This window comes from Martes martes, assembly GCF_963455335.1.
Source record: "Martes martes genome assembly, chromosome: 7".
In the NCBI taxonomy this organism is placed as follows: Eukaryota; Metazoa; Chordata; class Mammalia; order Carnivora; family Mustelidae; genus Martes; species Martes martes.
This window is the reverse complement of record NC_137894.1, coordinates 6,908,859-6,930,311: the sequence shown is the minus strand read 5'-3', so window position 1 is coordinate 6,930,311 and position 21,453 is coordinate 6,908,859. Positions and strand designations below refer to the sequence as shown.

Here is a 21,453-nt window from a genome sequence, read left to right as displayed (position 1 = left end):
CTTCAGAAAAGCACAGAGGCTTCCATGTCCCCAGCATGAGCTCTCCTCGCCCCCCACACACCGGTTGGTCCAGGCAGACGCTGAGAACTGGAAGGAACAGACGCGCAGGACTGAACCCTCGTCCTCGATGGGCTCCCACTCGTCCTTTCTTCACGCAGGTCCCTCGACCTAGAAAGAGCCCCATGGCGTCTGCCTCTCCTACGTGGCTCGTGCCTGCACATCCTTCAGTTGGAGCTTAGCTGTCCCTTCCTCTGGGACTCCCCCCCCCCCGACCCCCCAGCGCGCTCCAGCCACAGAGTGCCACAAGCCCGTGCGTCTCCTCGGACACGCTGACTGCACCCATCACCTAAGCTGTAACCTGGATCAGCTCCTGCTTCAAAGAAACACATTCCAGAACCTCCTATGTCTCTCGGATGAATAGCTAAACTCCTTCCCATGGCCTGCAAGGCCCTGCGGACCTATCGGACCCCATCCCGGCTCCTGGGCTCTCCACTGCAACCCCCCTACCCTGCCCCGGCCTCCTTTCCATCCCCGCAACGCACCGTCCCCTCATTCCTACGTCAGGTGCACACACATGCTGGAATATTCTATCTTCCAGGCCTCATGACGCGCCGCCTCTTTCTCACCACTCAGGGTCATCTCGGAGGATGCCCTGCCCGGCCTCCTCTGGAAGCAGCCCCCAAGCCTCCCCTACCCCCGAGTCAGCCTTCGTACCGTGCCCCTCGGCTCAGTTCCTTCCTGGGACTTGTGACCCCCTGGCATTCACTGGGGGATTGACATCAGCACCAATGGTCTCTGCTCCCTGAACTCCCAAGCCAGGAGCTTGGTCTTGGCGGTGCCTCAGAACATCGGCAACGTGAGGGAGTGAAGACTGTGGGTCTCCATCCGCCCCCCCCTCCCTAATCCGCGGGCTCTGTGAGGCTGGCCGCTGGACCCTTGTGCTCAGACTATGAGGGTATAAGGGGACCCACGCTGGTCCAGGGCCTCCCCACACCTCATGTCTGAACACTCAGCAAGCACAGCTCCCAGCTGCCTAACCTCGGGAGAAGGATCTGGACCCGGGGTGCTGCCTGGCATCCATCTGCCCCTTGCAAACAGGACCCAGACCGGTGCGCTCAGGCTCCATCACTAACATCCATGCCCGGGCCTTCCACCCTGCCAGAGAGCACTGGATGCCCGCCAGGCGCTCACGTCCACACCGTGAGAGAGCACAAAGAATGTTCTAGGGCAAGGGGCACCAGGAGGTGCCCCTCAGAAGTCAGCCACCTGCTTTTCCTGCCTGCTTCGGCCCTACCTCCGCAAGAAACGGCATGCCCGTGTCAGACAGGGTCCCCGCTCTGCCACCTACCCACGTGGGTGACCTTGAGCAGGTGACGCCATCCTCTGCCCCTCAGTTTCCTCATCTGGAAGACGAAGATAGAAAAGCACCTGTTTCAGGGAGCCACGCACATGTGTCTATCCTAACCCAGATTAGTCAAAAGCAGTCCTCTTGTATAAGCTTGGTACAACCACTTCGGAGAAAGAGCTGGCAATCTTTTGTAAAGTTAAGGATAAATATATCACACGATCCAGAAATCCCACTCCTGGGGATAGACCCAAGAGAAAGGAAAGCACGGGTTCACCCAAAGCCTTGTGCAAGGATGTCCATCACGGATTCACCCACAACAGTCCCAAACCGGGAAAAGCCAGGGTTCCAACAACTGGGAGCCTCGCTAAAAAAACTCAGGTATTCCAAAAAACAGAACAGTCCCCAGCAATAAAAAGAAACAGAAATCCCATTGTCTGCAGCAACATGCGTGAACCCCAAACACATTCTGCTAAATCTGTATCACGTAATTCCATTTATATGCAGCTGAAGACCAAATCAAACCAACCTATTACGGAAAAGTCAGAATGGTGACTACCTCGGGGGAGGCGGAGGCAGACCGACTGGGGAGGGCCGGGGGGGAGCTTTCTGAGGGGATGGTAATACTCTCCGTCTCGTTGGGTCTGGGTACCACACGTGTACACACCTGTCAAAACTCGGAGAATGCACACTGAAAGCATTTCACGGACCACAAACACTCACTCCAAAGAAGACGATGGAAACAAATCTTGAACTCCAGTTTAACGATAATCATGCTCAAGTATTTAGGGGGAGCGTCCAAATGTGTACAATTTACTCTGAGGTGCATCCGAAAAATACCGGTGGGTAATGGGCGGAGAGAGGGACGAACAGATGGACCCACCGTGAGACAGAGCGAGTAGAGTCAAATTATCAGTTGCAGAATCCGGGTGGTGGATATGCAGACGTTCACGACAAAACTTGAAATTTCGTGCATGCTTGAAATTTTTCATAATGAAATGATGGGACAGGAGAACCCTACTGACTTTCAACTCCCCCCACTCCACGCCCCCCAGGGAAAGCAATCCCATAGGCTCATTCTTTGGTCAAGTTCTTCCTTCCTGCTAACCAAATCCCCATGGTCTGTGGTCCCAGCCCACTGTTATTTGGTGGTAAGGCGGGGGTTGGGGGGATGCAGGGAGCCTAACTTGAAGGCTGACACAGGGCGGTGCTCCCGGAGAGTGGCTGAAATAGTTGATACACCGGTGAATTAATTAATTAACAAGGGAGTGCGCACCCAGGACGGCCGACATGCAGCTGTTTTGCTTCTTTTCCCTGTGATCTCCTAAACATCAGACAATCAGAGATCTGCCTTCCCGGGCCCTCGTCAAGCTACACGCTTGCTTCTTCCCTTTACCCTTCTCGCACGAAAGCACGGTCTCTTCCGCGGGGTTCCTTTGTTCTCAAGGCCGACCAAGCCGTCCCTGGGGGTGCCAGCCGCTGGAGGTACCAGAACCGGAGAAAATTCCAGCTCTGATGAACTCCTGCAGGTTGCTGCACTCAGGAAGTCTAAGAAAGGCTCTATCTTAGGTTCCGAAGCCACGCGATTTTTCTGTCTCCCGACTGCGGAGGGGTCTCATGGTGGGCTGCTTCGTGTCCCCCCCACAAAAGTCCTCTGTTGATGTCCTGAGCCCCAGTCTCTCCAAATGTGCCTATACTTGGAAATAAGTCTTAAAGAGGCGATTATTAAGTAAATATGGGGTCTTTAGAGTGGGCCCATCCAGTACGGCTGGTGTCCTTCTAGGAGAATGCGCCACACACACACGCAGAGGGAAGGCCATGCGTAGGCACAGGAGGGAGACATCCCTCTGCAGGCCTCGGGACAAACCAGCCTTGTCTATCCCTTCATCTTGAACTTCCAGACTCCAGGACTGTGAGAAAACAAATGTTTGTTGCTTCAGTTAAATATCCCGTCCACGGTATCTTGCGATGACAGCCTTAGCAGATGAATACAGTGATTGAATGTTGTTTTTATTTTAAATTACCAATCTGATAAGTATAATCACCTTTTCGTTGCTTACATGTAAGTTTCTAAAGTTTTCTAAAGAAAAAACAAAGGATCACACACTGAGCACCGTGTTTACCCATGACCTGAAATTCGTGCACATTATCATTTTGTCACAGGCTAATCCCAAAACAAGAGAGAAGGCAAACCATCCTAGGCTTCCTCTCCCTCCCCTTCTCTCCCTAGAACCCAGGCGATCATGACATTGGTGCGCAGCCAGCCTCAATTTTGTCTTATTACTACATATCGGTGTCCGTAAACAGTATGTTCCACGGATCATTGTTTTTTAAATTACATGTACGCTATATCACTCTGCAACTTGTTTGGGTTTTGTTTGTTTTTTTTTTTTCCACCAGCATAAATTATGTTTTCAAACATAGCCACGTTCCGGCCCAGACAACCAGATTTTCACCACGACTGCTGTAAACCGCCCATCATACCATCATACAGGGCCCCATCGTAGCAACACAGCCCAGTTCCCTTATCTCCTCTTCTCCCAACGACATGGGAGTCTGCGCCCAATCCTTTTGCTCCTCCGTTTACCCGTGGCCTTAGGGTAAGCTCGTGCATTGTCTGGTCTCAATGTCCTCATTTGTGACATGAGGGCAGCTCCCCGCCTCCCCGCCCCGCACTGTGCGTAAGGCTGAAACACCCTATACACAGCCCGCCCAAGAGAAAGGGCTCAACAGACTGCAGCTGCTAGGACTGTGTGCTCCTGAGGCTGGAAAGCTAGAACAATCAATCAACACCAGTCCGGATATCAAAGAACATCTCAAAGGTGGGACCTGAATGACAAGCAGGGCTCAGGTGAGCAGAACGAAGGCCAGAGGTCTTCCAAGCAGGGGAAACAGCCTGAGCCAAAGACTGAGAGTTGGAAATGCCCGGGGATGTTTTGGGAATGTGCAGAACAGCGTGGCTGGGGCGGATGTTCCCCGGGAGTTGGGGTGGCGGGGGTAGGGGGTGGGGGGTATGTTGATGATGGGAGGCGAGACGCTACGGCCTGAACATGAACACTGAAGTCTGAACTTGACCCTGGGCCATTTGGACCCAACTAAGGTTCTTGAGGTGCAATTACAGAATTACTTCCCTGCCTCCCAATAGTTCTTAAAAATCAACTGGAGTCTAGAAGAGTCCTGCGGAAAACATAATTGGGCTTTCATTTCTCAACTACATCCTGGATTTCGTGCATCAGAGAACGCTCCCGTCAAGCCTGGCCATGTGGGAAAAGTGGGGGTGGGAACAGGGTCAGCATGGAGCCAGGTGCCAGATGTGGGGTGCAGAGAGGACACAAAAGGGGACTGGAAAGAGAGGCCGGCACTGGGTGAGCCCAGGCAACACGTGCTAGGGAGTGGGTTAGTGTGCTTCTAGAACGGGGGTGTTCAAACTTGCCGCAGTCTGGGAAAATTCACAAAAACATGTATGCATTGGGGCACCTGGGTGGCTCAGTGGGTTAAGCCTCTGCCTCCGGCTCAGGTCATGATCTCAGGGTCCTGGGATCGAGCCCCGCATCAGGCTCTCCGCTCAGCAGGGAGCCTGCTTCCTCCTCTCTCTCTTTGCCTGCCTCTCTGCCTACTTGTGATATCTGTCTGTCAAATAAACAAATTAAAAAAAAAAATGTATGCAGGGTACCATACTGGCTCTGATCCCCAGGGAGCACACCTGAAAGCCATCGACGCAGCTGTCATTATCGAAGTGTGGTCCCTGGGTTAGCAGCATCCGTGTCACTTGGGTACTCACTAGAAAGGAGGGGCTCAGGCCCTCCACCAAGGAGCAGCAGAAATCCCGGCGTTTGGAGCCCAGCACTCTGCCCCAGCAAGCCCTCCTGGGGACAGGGATGCATGCACAGGTGTGAGAACCCCGGGGGTCTGCTCCCTCAGCCCTCCCACACACAGAGGCCCGCCCCTAGCAACAGCCTTCTCTGGCTTCAGCCCTCTCCAACCTTCTACCCTGTACCCAACCACCCTATTCAGAACAGGAGAGGTCAGAGCCAGAAAGGCCCTCAAAGGTCGCCTGATCAGGACTCCTGGTTTTACGGATAAGAAGGCAGAGGTCCAGCAATGGCCAGGGCCTCACCCAGATTCACCCAGTAAGTTGCTGGCAGTGACGGGACCCCAGGGCCCTCGCTCAGAGGACATTCTCTGAGGTGTGGCTGAAAACTCCTGTGCCCACAAAATTCAGGTATCTCACATTCCCCTGGGTCCCAGAGGCCCCTTCAAGGAACAGAGGAGAGCTGTGTCCTATCAGCCGAGGGGCGCCTGGGAGCCTTGGGGCTCAAGCAGGGCCCAGAACGAAAGGAAATAGAGGCTGGCAGGAAGGAGAGAAGCACAGATAACCTCTGGGGCCAGATGTTCCAAATTCAAACCCCAGCTCTGCTGCTTAAGAGCCAAATGGCCAACGGAGGGCAAGTTCGATAGCCTCCCTGTGCCTTCACAGAATGAGGCTGATAACAGTACCAGCCTCACCGGGCTGTGCCAAGAATGACACAGGGTTAAAATAAGCTGGTCCCTAGAAAAGCCACTGGAACAGTCGCCGAAAGGGTTGGCATGACTGTGATGAGTCCCAGTTTCCCTAGGAGATGCCTCCAACAGGCTGCTCGGCTGAGGGCAAAGTCTCAGGCCCACAGAGGTACAGAGAACCAGAATGATGTGCCCAGCGCTCTGGGCAGAGGCATGAGCCCTGTCTAGCTGGGATCGGCCATAGATCCATGAGACATTCTGCTAGAAACGTGCCTGTCCCATTCGGTGGGTCTTTACTGAGCACCTGCTAGACCCTGGCTACCAGGGACATAGAGCCGAACGAAACCCCATCCCAGCCCGCTGAAGCTCATGGGAACAAAAACAGGCAAGAGCCTGAGGCCACCCGGGACACCTGCGTGAAACTCAAGAGTTCCAGGCGGCCTAGGACCCTGGCCGTGCCTCCCTCTTCTGTCCAGGGAAGCACCTGGGCAGGTGAGGAGAGACACCAGGAAAGGCAACAGGGAGGAGCCCCAAGGGCAGAGCACACCTGACCAGAGTCCAGAACAGCAGCCCTGACCGGCGGAAAGAAGGCAGGAAGGCCTACAGGTCACCTGGGTGAGGACACAGCTCGCCTCCCAGGATGGGGGCAGGCGGGGCAGGGAGTCAGAGAAGAGTGCCAGTCCCCAGTCCCGTGCGTGGGGACAGGATGAGCCTGGAGGATGAAGCCCAAACAAGTCAGAAAGGACTAAGACCACTCTGCACGTGCTGCTGCTCCCCCGGGAGCCCAGGGCGCTGAGAGGAGGGCGACTGTCATGTCCCCAGTGGTGACACGGCAGCGCCCAGGGCAGGCCAGCCCCGGCAGTGCTGCGAGAAGGAAGCTGGGGCTGTAATCGCATGGGAGCCAGTGTTCATGTACCCACTGGCCATTCACCCAGCCCTGGCTCTCCTCCACACGACACACAGCAGAGACAGGCTGATCCCCCAAACCACCGCCCAATGGGACTTTCACCCAGGAGCTTGGCCTCGGGGTAGGGAAGCGGGTAGAGAGAATCTGGCGGCACCCTTGGCCCACCTGGCCCAGCTCCCTTACAGCCTGGGGCTAGATCCCCAGGAGCAAGGTTCAGGCAGCTTTCCAGAGAGAGGGATTTGACCTTCCACGTCCCAAAAGACAGGAGAATGTAAACCTTCACTGCCCTGCTCACTGATGCTGTCCCAGCTCTCACAAAAGGGTCTGGCCCTTCTCAAATGAACACGCTGGTGAAATGCAAAACAGGAGACATGAATGAGCGTGGGGGGAGAGTGCTCTGCACCTGCTTGTGGCCACAGGGCTCCATGGCTTTCCTCATTCCCTGTCTCTCTGTCCCCCTCCCCTCGGCTGCCCAGGTCACCTTCCCAATAAACTACTTGCCCCAATCTTTGTCTCACGAGGTCAGAAAGCAACGGAAGCAGAAATGCAACCCCCCTCTCTTGCCTGCCACACGTGGCTTCCCCTAAAAATCCACGGGGCCTCTTACAGGCAACAGCAAGGTCATGGACTCAACCTCTCGGTCAGGGGCCACAGCCCTGACAAGTACTCCATGGTGGCCCATGTCAGGCAGGCCCAGGACAGGTGAGCCAGAAGTTTTAGCTCTCCAGTTAGAAAAACTGCACCTCTCCACCTCCGGGAAACCCACAGCTTCACATATGGGCCCTTTTCTCTAAATTTCACATTCCGTGCATTTTCTTAAATTCTGCCCCTGCTTCTCTTAAGACAGGCCTTTTAGCTGGGCTGCCCACCTCAACTCGACTGCAAACTCCAAGAGGGGAGGGCTGTGGCCCTTTATTTGCTCCACGTGGTGTCCTGGAGCTCAACACCACCCTGGCACATGGCTGGAGCCAGGCGCTCGGAAGAAAGAGGGGTGACTCCCTCATCTCCGTGTCCTGCAGGAGGAACGACCAGGTTGGCCCCGCTCATGCCTCTGCCCATCCTTCCCCAAGAGTCCAGATGCCGGGATGGTCCCGGCAGGCAGCCAGGCAGGTGGCCAGACACCAGGGCATCCCACAGCCCAGGATGCAGACACAGCTCAGCACCCACGGTGGGCTGAACGCCCCCCAGCCCTGGCCCCCATCAGCCATCACTTATGCACTCGGAAGACAGTCCTTGGAAAAGGGGAATACGGGCCCTCCCTTGCACACCTCCCCAGGACAGGAGTCAGCCGCCCCACAGGACCCAGGGTCCCCCCAGGGCAGAGGGAAAGCTGCTGCTGCGGGCCCTTCTCTCCAACTCACCCCCTTCACCGCCAGGGGTCCCAGGGGCCCTACCTTCTCCTCCACTGCTCTGTCCCCCCAGCTGCCCCCGAAGACAAGGTTTCTGCCAAGGGAATAAGACGACGCCCCTCCTCCACGCCCCTGCCCCCTCCCCATTTCTCATGTTATTTCCCACTTGGTGTCTTATCGCCACATTTGTTAAAATGGCTGCCACTTAGGAGGTGGCAAGCAGTCAGAAACACAATCTGGAGCAAAGCTGATATTAAATAACTTCCCGCTCCTGGCATGTCTGCCAAGGCTCCCTCCTGAATCGCAGGTGCGTAAGGAAGAGGCCGCACAAGGTGAGGCGCTACAGACACCCCGAGTCCAGGCTCAGAGACACGCCTCTGCTGGGGGAAGGCCCCTCCCTTCTCCGGGCTGGATTTCTGCACCCGTAAAGCCTGAAGCTTAACACTTACCTCTAACCGCCCCCTTCCCACGTGATCCCACGCACCTCTCCCCCCAACACACACACACACACACACACACACACACACACACACACATAGAGCAAAGGGCAGGAAACTGTCCGGGATGTTCAGATCCGAGTTACCAAAGGGCCCTCACTCAACCCGCCCGATGGCCCCTCCCCTTGTCATTTTCCAGGTAAACAGACGGAGCCTCGGAGACCTGAGGCCCACCTGAAAGCTGGGGATTAAATCATCTCCCAGAGAGTGGCACCCCAGGAAACATCACAAAGGGTCGGGTCGTTAGACACCGGGATTGGCCGGCCATGAGAAAGTCAGTCAGTTGCTCACGTGCACTCATCCCACTGGCCCAAGCAACACTCCCAGGGGCCATCATCACATTCATGACCTTAGAGAATCATCTCCAACGCCTCGCATGTGATGGGAAGAGAAATTCACTTGACAGACCCCCCTGAAGCCCATCTGCCATGGGGCGTGTCACTTTCACCTGCCCCAACAGTGCCCACCAAGGCCACCCCACCCCAGAGGAACACCATGCTGTTCTCCACTCCAGCCACTAGGTGTCACTGCTGCGCCCAGTGAACTGGAGCCATTGCCCGTTCATGGGTGGGAAAAGGACCCCATCAGGCCTACAGGATCCCACAAACCATCCCTGCACTGTGTCCTAACCTCATCCTTCTTCCCGAAGGAGACAGATGGCCAATCATGGAGTACCCACCATGTTCCAGACACTTTCCACACATCATATAATTTAATCCTCACAGCAACACCTCCCAGTAACACCTCACTTTGCAGGTGAAGAAAATGAGACCCAGAGAAATTAAGCAACTTGCCCAAATCTGAAAAGAAACAAGCAAGGGGGAGGGCAAGGACTGGAACCTGAGTCGGATGTGAAATTCCATGACCTTTCCTCTGCACAATGTAGCCTCCCTTGAGACAGCAGAATCTGGGCTATGGGCTCTAATTGAATCCAATTGTTTCGCCATGACCCTCAGAGGTTTTGGCCCCTGGGAGAAAACCACGTGCAGCTCTGATGAAAGGCACATTCCCAACAGGGCAGGCTGAATAAATAGCACCTCCCTCCCTGCAGACATCATGGTCTAGTGCCCTCTTGTGGCTGAACGTGGAACTGGAGTGAATGTGAACGGGAGGCCCTTATGGGAGGGGACTCGAGGACCCCCCAGGTCACCTCCTTCCCCCTAGATTCCTAAATTCTTTCTCCCAGGGCTGATCCCTGAACCCTATCTGCAACTGACAGGCTCAGTCAATTACAGTAGCCCGGAAGGGGATCACCTGGTGAACAACAGCTACCTAGGGCAAGAATAGTAGTAAAACTATACAGGACCAGGTCTGCAAGGGGCTGGGTGCTCCAGAATTAGTCAGCATAGAAATTCCCCACGTCCAGAGTGCCTGGGACCCTCTGCCACTTATACCCGCAGTATCCCAGCTGAGTCTCTCAGTGGGAACCATAACTATCTCCCCGTGCCTTAGCTATTTTTGAAGGGTTTTGTTTTTTTTTTCCAAATACACACCATCTTGGTCCTTCTTTTGTGTTCCTCAGCTTTGGCCCAGGTGCTGCTGGCTCGCCTCGTGTAACCTCCTCTAATCCCATGCCTCAAAGACCCTGAAATGCCACTGTCCATCACCTCCGCAAGACTCCCATTGTACTACCCACCAATCCGGGCGCCGCGCGCCCATCACACACCACGCACTTACTATAACCTCCTGTAACCCTGACAACTACTCTACAAAGATGGATACAGTTAGCCTGATTTTTCAGATAAGGAATCTGAAGCTCAGAGAGGTTAAGTAACTTGGGTGAGCTCACACAGCGGTAGAGCCAGCGTTTAACCCGAAAGCTGTCTGGGCAAATGAACCCACCACGCTCCCTATGACGCAGGGCTGCCTCTCAGACGAGAGAACCACTGGAAATCTTGGGCAACCAGAACTGTTCTAACAGAAAGCCCTGGATTAGAAGCTTTATCTGTCAGGATGAGCTGGAAGGAGAAAAGACTGGAAGGGGGAAGCACAGATGAGAGCTACAGAAAGAATCTGTGTTTGTGGGTAGGAAGTTCTGGAGTAGGGGAAGAAAATGAGAGAGAACACACACACACGCACACGTGAAATCTGACAATAACCCCACATTACTAGCATTACCTCCATTTTTCGGATAAGCAAACTGAGGATCAAGAAGGTAGCCACGTCGGGGCGCCTGGGTGGCTCAGTGGGTTAAGCATCTGCCTTCGGCTCAGTCCCGGGATCGAGCCCTGGCAGGGAGCCTGCTTTTCCCTCTCGCTCTGCTGCTCCCCCTGCCTGTGCTTTCTCTAGCTCTCTCCCCTGCTCTCTGTCAAATAAATAAATAAAGTCTTTTCTTTTTTTAATTAAAAAAAAAAAAAATGTAGCCAGCCCAAGGTCACAGAGCTGGTAAGAAGCAGAGTCGTGAGCTCAAGCTTCGCTGAGTAGGGACCATCCATAAACAAGGTTGCCTATGCAAATGACCTCCAGTCCAGCAGGAGGCCTTGAACGTTGGCTTCATCCCTGCTCTTCAGCCTCAAAAAAGTGTCAGAAACAAGCAGGTGGGGGGGACGGCTGGGGGGGGCGCAGTCGGTAAAGCGTCCGACTCTTGGTTTCAGCTCAGGTCATGATCTCACAGTCATGGGCTCGAGCCCTGAATCTGGCTTTATGCTCGGTGCAGAGTCAGCTCCAGAGTCTCTTTCCCTCTCCCTCCTACTCTCTCTCTCTCTCTCTCTAATAAATAAAATCTTTAAAAAACAAACAAACAAAAACAAACACTGACCACAACAGAGAGGATCCCACCTACGACCCTGGGTCTGGCAGCCATGGGTTGGTTCTGGGGACAGAGTCACAGGACCTGACTCCATGAGCTCAACACCCACCACAAAAGCAGAAGACCCCATCTCCCAAGTCGACAACCATGTTAACGGAACAGGGCTCATTCATGGACCAACTAGCGCATGGAAAAAGACAGCACCTGCTCAAATACTAGAACAGACATGAGAGGGCCCAAGTGTTCACAGAAAGGAAAGAGTCCAAACGAGCTGGTCCAGGCTAGGGCCCATGACCCTAATTTGCACGGCACTCTCATACCCACCAACGCAGATGGGTATCTCTGAGCGACAGACAGGGTCTGGAGAGCTTAAGAGACAGCACCACGCTCTCCCATCTGGTAAGTATGGGGACCTGGTACTGACTGAGCCACTCCCTCGTGTCTTAAGAGAGTCCCAAGTTCGGCATGGGGGGGTGGGGGGAGGCAGGGAGAAGTGAGAGATGCCCCTACACTTGGGCCAGTAGATCAAATGGTCCGAGGGAGTTCATAAAGCTCAATTATTCTGCGACCCTAACCCACAACGTAACCAACCGCCCACCACCCTCTTTGTGTCCACATCAAGGCTGATCTTCCCGGGCAGGGGCTATGTCCCATTCATTCATCTCCAGGTGGGCTGATCCCCACTGCTGCTGCTGCTGCTGCTGCGGACCAGAGGGGAAGGAGAGCACGACTTCTGTCCACCCAGCGCACTCTCCCAGCCACCTCCCGGGAAGCTCATGTCGGTAAGCCTCCTATGGCTGGGCCGGATCTGCAGAGAGAGGCCCCGCCTGGGGGACAGCTGACCTCCCTGCTCATCCCTGGCTCAGGAGCGGCTCTGAAACCCAGGTCTGCGAGGCCACATCTCACCAGTGCGAGTGCCACATCCCCAGCTCCCGGCCAGTGAAAGCAAACGCCAGCCTCCGACTGGCTGGTGCGCGGCACTGCCCTCTGGTGGCCACGGGGGGTCCACACGCAGACAGACTGGGCAGGCAGGAAGCCAGGAGCTCTCGGGCTTGTTTACCAAGACCTCAGCCGTGATATGCCCCGCACACAGAAGAGATGCACTTGTGCGTGCACAAACACACCCCCAGATGCGCACACACAGCCCAGTTCACTGTGGGAGGCACAGACGGGGACTGCAACTCGGAGACGGCACCGTTCGCTCTCTCGCGGACTTTGCAGGAGACTTAGGACTTCTTCCCCTGCCTCTGAAGAGCCCAAATCCCTCAGCCCCTCAGCAGCCGCTAGCAGAGGGCGGGGAAGGGAAGCCAAGCCAGCTGGGGAGGCAGGGCCCCGTGCCAGGACACACTGGGTGACTGAGTCACGCCCCTCCACCTCTCTGGGGCCCCACGTTCCTCTCCGGCAAAACTACGTTGGACCCCAATTATATCTGAGCCCCTTTCCAGATCAGATGATTTATGGTTCGAAGTCTTGATCTGCTTCCTAACTCAAAAACACTCCCAGATGTCTAGAAACGGAGACATCAACATGGCACCCTACTGTTGAGACAGCCCATCAACCATGTCACCACACTGACTGGACAGGGACCCCATGAGGGAGACAGGTGCCAACTCCCAGAGGTGACCCAACTCCCAGAAGGGAAAACTGAGGCCACAGAGGTCCTATGATGCGGTGAGCTCAGCCAGCCAAGCAGCAGAGAAAATGCGGTGTTTCCACAAATGCCTGCCCCACCATCCCAGCCGTGGGTGGCTACTCCGGCTCTCTCCGTGGGGACAGCTGTGGCCGACCCCCATGCTCACAGCTCATCCCTGTGGAGAGGCAGACGGAGCTCCCATGAGCAATGGGGCAGAGCTGAGGCAAAAGGAAGCGTGGAGGAGAGGAAAGCCTGCTCGCCTGAGGAGGAGGCAAGAGAAGAGGAAGAATTAGAAGTCCGGGAAGATTGTCTAAACACCAGCTTCTAGCACTGGCTGTTGGGCCCTCCAGATGCCTCCCTGCTGTTCTGCACCCACCAGCCATCTTGAAACCCCAAAGCTCTCCCTGGGTGAAGCCACCCAGCCCTCCCCTCTCTGATCCAAGCTCTCAAGGGTCATGGGCAGTCAGGGACACAGTCCTGCCCACCACACCTCAGCCCAGCGTGGCGCTGGCAGGGATCCAACTGCTAGCTTCCTAAATCCCCGCCAGCCTCAGTGGGCACCTGGTCTCCCGGGGGAGCTGGCCTGATCAAAGGCCGAGACACTACGAGGTGGTCAAGGAGGCCTGGGAAGAGGGCTTGGCCTCAGGGGGAGGCCGAGGTCAGGAGGAGAGCCCCTCCCTGACTGTGAGAGGCCTGTCTGGGAACATGCGGGCCAGACCATGAGGCCAGCACCACACCCACCACCTTGTCCGCCTTCCCCTCCGACCCCAGCCAGGGCAATGCGCACCCAGAGAGCTGGGATGTTACAACATGAAGGACCCTTCTAGACCTTCACGTCTACCCTTTTCTTTAATTAATGGATTATGATGGCCGCGTCTTCAGGAATGACCACGTGCACGTGTGTGTCTACCAGTTTATATTTGCACGCCTTAAGGAAAGAGCAAAAGAATCCAGGCAATACAGCTTAATATTAAACGTCAGATCACTCTGCATGGAATTCAGCAAGTCACATTCTGTATCTGGACTCACGTCCCATCTATACAACGGGATTCACATGAATGAATGAATGAACGAACGGCACTTCTCTGATGGGGCTGGTGTGAGGCCATAACAAAGCAGTACCTCTCAAGCGCTTGGAACGGTTGTCTAGAACATAGGAGGTGCTCACTAAAAGCTAGCTGTCCTTAGCGATCCTACATGGACAGTTTTCTCTTTACTGGGCCTGATACAGGGCACCGACCCTCAGGGCACTGCTAACAGGTAGTTGTTATTATGCCCATCTCGTAGATGAGGAAACTGAGGCCCAGAAGAGGTAAGGGGTAAGGGCTATGTCCAAAGCTAGCGAGAGCTGCTGGGGATCCAGCGGATCTGCTGGGGAAACCCAGCCGCCATGGTCCTCTCTGCACTTGAGGGTTCTGCAGAAGGAATCCCGTCTGATTCTCCACCACCCAGACCCGGGACCCTGTTGATGGAACAAAGCAGATGGGTGGGTAGGGCTGGAAGGCAGAGGCGAGGCTGGAGAGGAAGGCTGGGCTCCCGAGCCCCAAGCCCGCTGAGCCCACAGCCTCCCCTGCCAGCCGGTAAACAGAGCAGAGCAGAAATCCTCGCTGCGAGCGAACCTCTAATTGGCGTGGGCTGCAGGCTGCACGGAGCCCAGGGGCGGCCAGCCTCGCATACTTGCTGCCTCTGGGGACCCCAGATTTGGAAACATCGCCCCAGAGGGAGACACAGCCGTAGACAAGGCTCCGGCTTTGACAGAGCGCCCAGGACAGGCGCCAGGGCAGAGCCAAAGAGCATGGCGCCCGGCCCGCCACCTGGGAGGAGAGACCTTCCAGCTACCCTCAGGCCCCCGGAGGGTCGCTGCCCTGGTCTGGGCCTCTCGCGGGCCCGTGCACAGAGCGTGAGGGAGGGGACACCTGCGGCAGTCCCTCCCAGCCCTGAGTTCTGGTGAGCCCTGCACCCGGGTGGAGGCAGAAAATGGAGAACCCCTGTGGGACTTCCCGGGGCTCCACTGGGCACCGGGCTTCAGGGGAGTCCTCATCCCTGGAGAGCCGACCCACCAAAGAGCAGCGGCCCACAGGCTGGTCCCCAGGAGTGTATGTTTCCCCAAGCGGAGGCAGCTGGGCTCTGGGGATGGATGACAGGTGACTTGACTGGATGCCTCAGCCGCCACCAGCTCTGGGGGGGTCAAGCGAGGCCTCCACTCAGGCCAGGACCCTCAGCCATCCTCCAGCTCCTCCCAGATGGACCGTTCCCATAATGCTGCCCCCTGGGAGAAAGAGAACTTTCTGGAAGAAAATGACGCCATGGGGTATCTAGCCGCAGGACCACAGCCAGAGAGGAGTCCACAGACCCACGGGAGCCATGAGAGGAGCGCCTCGGAAGGAGCCACAAGGCTCTTCTAGAGCTTTCCTTTTGGGAGACATACAACTCAACCCTTTTCTTTATTTTGTTCAATGGTAACATGGGACAAATCATCCCTGCCTATCACTTCAAGCAGTTGGGGCAAAAACACACCCAACCTCTATAATCTGGGAGGCGTGAAAGAAATGCCGGGGTGTTCAGGAGGTAAAGAATTTGCTAGACAGAAACAAAAAGCAGGACCTGAGGGGTACAGTCTTTTAAGAACTGGCCTGGCCCTCAGGGACTAGGGGGCCTTAGGAATCCTGGTCCCAGGCTGAGAGTCCCTTCACCGCTCCGCCTGGTTCCTCCTCTCCTTTCCCCTACTCCCCCTTGCATCGATCAACCCCTACTCCCTGGAACAGATCCAAGAAGGGGAGCCAGTCTTCAGGGTCACCTCTCCTACCATCCCCCTATCTCCCTCCCAAACTCAGGCCCTTCCCATCACAACAGGGCACCAAGCCTTTATGATGATCAATAAAAATGTTAGCTTGCAACTCCTGAACACTCATTAAATTATATGCTGGTGTATCTTCCAGCCACACGCTAAATAGTCCCTCTTCTAGACAATAACTTGAAATGAAAGTTCTAGCATGTTCCTCTCCCATTCAGTGGAGGTCCCTGCTGGAGCAACGCATGCAAGCTTGGCAGAGGGCCATCTGCTCCCTGCCTCGAGTGCAGGGTAGAGAACGGAGAGCCACATGAAGCTAGATGTCTAGGCTGTGAGAGGCTGTAGGCCCCAGGGCATCCCTAAGTGTGACATTTGGTCTGGGCCATTGACTCCAAACTGTGTGGCACTTTCTGGGTGACCCAGAGTTCAGTAGAGGTGGGAAGGGAAGGAATGAAGGGAAAAACGGTCAGTGGCCGCTGGCCGAGAGGGAGCACCCCGTCCTCCTCCTGGTGGCGTCGCAAGAGTCAGCACCAATCCTAAAGCTGGTGCCCTTAGAAGGGACCTCACAGAGACTCCATGGGGTGCTCCCTGCGCCCTGGGGTGGCACCAGTCCAAGCTTGAAGGGACTCAATTCATAGTTGAATTTACAGGCACAAAAAGGCTACAGACCCCTCCTACAGCTCACAACGGGTTAGGGGCAGAGCCAGGGGAGGGACCCGTGTGGCTCATCCCTTTCTCTCTTCCTACCCTCCCTGCAGTCAATGGGAGGCCGCAAAATGAGGCCAGAGACAGTGTCTGGGATCCCAGGATAAGCCACTGGATGGGGTCCAGTGGCAGCAGAGATGCCACAATCCTGGGAAAGGTCACCCTGAGGGAAGGTCACAGCCCACCCACACCCCCACCCAAGAGCCAGCTGGGCTAAGGACCCTTACAGTCAGAGAAGAGGAGGAGGCAGCAGGCAGGGACAGGCAGGGCAAGGACAGAGAGCATCCCAAGGGAGCGGGCATCAGAACCGCCCTTCTTCACGGCAGCCGTGCTCCTCTTCAGCCAGGCAGGAGGCTGGTCGGCCCCTTCCAGGACCCTGCGCCGCCTCCCAGACTCCAGGACCAGCTCTCCAGGGACCAGCACCTCAGCACTCCCAAAGCAAGGGCCAGGCTGGGCTGCTTTTACCCAAAGCTACCATATGCTCAGGTCCCTGGAGCTGCAGAGATGATGCCCTGGGCCCCAGCCTGTGCCTGGCAAGACTGACCTGGGCTTGTGGGGGCTGAGGGCTCTGGAGCCAAGGAGGGCCTGGCCTCCAGACAAAATCCCAGGGCCTCTGGAGCCCCGGGGCCCCAGCTTTCATCCCGGAAGTACCTTACTCCCCAGAGCTGCAACCAGCCTCCCTTCCAAATCTCACCACAAAGGCCTCCTAGCTCAGCCTACCTCTCTCAGACCTAGGCTCTGCGCCTGGCTGAGCTCCACGATGCCCTTGGGGCCTGGCTCACACCACTGCCTGCATCCCAGGTCCCATGGGTAATTGTCAAGGCTGGTGTTCCCCTTGATCCTTAGAAAGGCTGAGAATCAAGGAACCGATACAGCAGCCAAAACCCAAAATGACCCTTCACCCAGCAGAGGCAAGGGCCTGCAGGGAAGACTGGGGACATAAAGGGACCAGAGAGTGGTAAACACCAGGGATCCTGTGGGGGTTCCCACAGAGACCCCGCTGGAGGCTCAGAGTCCCAGCCAAGAGCTCAGTGGTCTTCAAAATCTGGGTAGCCAACCCCAGGAACATTGGGTCCCATGAGCCATCTCCTCTCCCTTGATATTCTGACAGTCAAAGACGTACCCTTGTGACCTAGCCTCAGGAAGGTTCGACCTAGACAGAGGATCCAACTCCTAGCCTCCACCCTCCGCCTTTGTGACGACAGAGCCTGGCTGGGCGCGGCACTGCGCGGCCCCTTCTAGGTTGAGGTTACTGCAGGCCAGGAGTTCCCATGGCCGAGGAGCTGGCTTCCTGAACAGAAAGAGGCCCAGAAGCAGAGCCCTTTGGGAGGGGAGGGGTTGAGACCCACACTTCTGCTCTGATGCCTTGCAGCTGATTCCCTCCTGTGACTGGTGGGGCAGTCCCCTCCCCGATCACGGGCGCCCTCAGCCAGCCTCCGATGGGGACCCAAGAGCCACTCCACACACGACTCTCAGAGAAAGATAACAGGGACTCTCTTGTCCATGTTAAAAGTCAGGCATGATCAGTTAAGCACCCAGGGAGGGGTGTCAGGGCCCTAGAGCTCCACAGACAAGAGGGTGTGTCTTTGGAGGCCAACCCCTCAAGACACCCCCGCCAGGTTCCCGGAGCGAGGCCTGATGGAAACACAGCTTCACCCCAGCTCCATCCCAAGAGTCAGCCCAAGCTGTACCCTTAGGCACACACCAGCAAGAGCTTCAGGCTGATGGAAAGCTGGAGGACCCCCGAACTCCCTCTCTCTGATAGCATCAGAAGTCTAAGGAGCACCCTTTCCTCCTGCAAAGTCTGGGCTGCAGCTCAAGCCCCCTTCCCAGGTCGTGCTCAAGTCAGGCCTCCTCCCTCGCCCTCCTCCTTCTGCCTGCCCTCCAGGCCCTCCTCCCAGCCTGTTTCCACAGGCATCCCGCAGAATGGGGGCCCGGGCCTTGGTGTTGGATAGACCGAGACCTAAGCCTGGCTCACCACTGGGGCTGTGTGCCTCGACAGAAGTTACTCTGCCACCCTGAGCCTCCATTCCCTTGAGTGACAGAGGAATGGGTGACAGCTACTTCCCACAACCAGCCTGATTCCCCTCCCTCCCTCCACAGTCCTCTGCCTCTGGCCGAAGGCTGGGCCCTTCCCGAAGCTCTGTCAATACCAGCCAAAGATCTAAGAGGGCACTGGGGAGAAGACGGGGTGAGGAAAGGTCATCAGACCCATGACCTCTGACCCTCCTCCCCCACCTGCCAATCCACGAAGCTCCTGTGGGAATCCAGTTCCCCAGCTCTTAGGTGTCGGGGTGGACGTAAGGAAAGGAGTCCTGCCTGCTTGCCAGAGAGCCTGCGTCCCGAAACAGGGAGGGGGACACACACGGTCTCCCAATCCAGTCCCTGCTCACCATCCTCCCATTTGTCCCACTGGGGTCCTCCAAAGGCAAAGGGGACAAGAGACCGCACCACCCTCTCCCGTCACCCACCTTTCAGCACCTCCATCTTGGACCCTAGGCCTGGAAAGAGCAGCCCAACTCCCCCCCTTCAAACTGCTTCCCCAAGCATCGTCTTCAGAGGAGCGACCGCTGCCTGGCTACAGAAAGCCTACGTGATTGTGGCCATCCCTGCCTCCCACTGGCTTCCCACAGATGCACGCATCCTGGGAGCAGAGAACGGCCAGAATGAGGCTCACCAGCTCCCAGAGACCCACACCAGGGACCTGCTCTCAAACCTTTAGCCCCCCAGTCCCCCTGGATATCCCCAGATCCAGCTCTGGAGCCCCAGGACCCACTGCTAAGCTCTCTCCCCTCCTTGTCCCCCAACTCACACCCCTCCCCAACACACACACACACACACACACACACAGCCAAATGCACTCCCAAGCCAGAGTTTCCCTGCTGATAACACTACAGACCGCACCACCACCACCTACCCCCCGCCACCCCCAGCCATCCTCAGAGGCGCTGGAATGCTGTGGCCTGCAGGCCCAGAGAGGCAGACTTGGGTCCAGCCAGTCTACCCCTGCCAACCTCTGGCTGCCCCCTCAGCTGTTCCTCTATTCATCCCAGGCCCACCGGCTGCAGGTGGTGAGGAGGTGAATGGCAGAGCCCAGATATGGGTCAAGCTGGTCTCCGGGGCCAGGAATCAGAGACATCTCCTGGGCTGTACACTTCCTCCAACTGTTAGCTGCAAGGATGCTAGCGCTCTCTCCGCGAAGCCAACAGGGCTGGCGGGCTTTCGAGAGCAGAACTGCAATTCCTCCCAGCCTGGCTGCCCCATTCGGAGGGAGAGGGAGGGCTGCTGCCTGGGAGAGAAGCGCCAATGGCAGCTTCGAAAGGGCTTGTGTCTGCCCAGATGCCTCCCTCAGACCCCAGTTGGGACTTCAGGGCAAACCCCTCTCTCTCGGTAGGCATCCTACCCATTTTGAGGGTTCCCAAGGGGTGTGGACCTTGGCAGGGGGACAAAAGAGCTATCCCCTGAACAACCCCAGCACGGTCCACACCCTTCTCTGGATGTCAGAATGGGGGGGGTGGGGTGCTGGGGGGGCGGGTCAGCTGGCCCTGAGGTCAGTGGAAGGAAAGATGGGCAGACTCCCTGGACCCTGACCGAGCTCTTCTTTCCCGTGTGCCTCGGTTCTATCCCCCATCCCTAGCCAAGGGGTGGGAGGGAATGCAGGCCACCACAGGTCTCACTCAGACGGGGCAGAACCCAGCAAATGGCAGTCAGAGTTGGATTGTCCAAAAAAAGAGAAAAAAATAAAGACGGTTCTGCAAGACCATATAAGCCCCATCCCCAAATCCCGCAAGCCCCCTCAGCTCCCTTCTCCATCCTGACTCGGAATTACCGGCGCAGTTATCAGAGCTCACAAGGACGGGATCTGTAGGCGCCCAGATGCAGATGAGGGTGGGAAAGGCGGGGGGTGTCTCGGAAATGCCCAAAATGGGGTTGGAGAGGGCGGGTGAGAGAGAAAGGGAAGAGGTAGGCGTCCATGACGGCCTCGACATGTCCAAAGTCTCCCAGCGAGCAGCCAGCTCCTAACTTGTTTACTTGTCAGCGTGTTTCGCTGTTTCCAAAAGGAAATAGTTAACGATCTCGGCTGGATCTCCAGCAATCCCTGTCACCTTCCCACCCGGCCCAGCGCCGCCGCTGTCACTGCCGCCACCGCCGCCGCCGCCGCCGGCGGGGATCGAACCTCGTCTACTTTATTCCACTTGAGCGTGGCCAAACTGTTGCTATTTAGTGGGGGGCAAAAACCCGACTCGCACCCTCGCGACGAGCCCCGGCGGGTGGGGGCGGGGGCGGGAGCTGGGCCGCGCACGCCCCGGGCCGGCCAGGGTCCCCTGCGGGGAGAGGCACCCACGCGGCTCCGGCCCCCCGCCTGCTAGGGCCGGATCACCTGGACTACGCAGCCCGAGAGCATCTCCCGAGCCACGGCGAGCCTGACGCGCGCCCGGCGGACGGCGGGCGGCGGCGAGCCGGGGCGGGCGGGCGGAGGGCCGGCTCCCGGCCGCGGGCGGGCGAGAGGGAGCCTCGGAGCGAGAGGGGAGGAGGGCTGGGGAGCGGCCGCCCGACTTACATGGAAGTGATATTCCTTGAGATGTCCGTGATGTTGATGCTGGCGTTCCCATTGCTGTTCCCTGAATCCTGCCCCTCCAGGAGGGGGAAGAGGTTCCCATCGTCCGGCCGCCGGCAATTGATCTCAGTCTTGCTGCAGACACAATTTGCAGGGCAAGCCAGCACGGAGCCCACATAGTCCAGCCAGACGCTTCCCAGCAAGAAAATCCGCCAGAAACTACACTTGGCTGGGCAAAGAGAGACATCCATCTCCGATCGCGGCTTCTAAAAAAGAGGAGGAGGAGAGGAGAGGGGGGTGGGGTGGGGGGAGTGGGGAGAGCTGGGGGGGAAGGAAACAAAGACGGCGAGGGAGGGGGGAAGGGGGAGGGGGGGGCCTCTGCCTTTGAAACGCCGTGCGATCAGATGCAAAATCCTTCA

At 56.9% G+C, this 21,453-nt stretch overlaps 1 protein-coding gene across 3 annotated transcripts in view; it reads right to left on the bottom strand.

The window, feature by feature from the left end:
* Positions 1-21,285, bottom strand: part of NTRK3 (neurotrophic receptor tyrosine kinase 3) — a gene marked incomplete at its 5' end in the record, with an annotated part of 368,325 nt that extends 347,040 nt beyond the window's left edge. For all 3 annotated transcript variants that reach the window (XM_080809225.1, XM_080809226.1, XM_080809227.1), the window contains one exon: positions 21,038-21,285. In XM_080809225.1, the coding sequence (XP_080665351.1) occupies positions 21,038-21,285 (248 nt within the window). The remainder of the gene's footprint in view (positions 1-21,037) is intronic.
* Between the last annotated feature and the right edge of the window lie 168 nt (positions 21,286-21,453).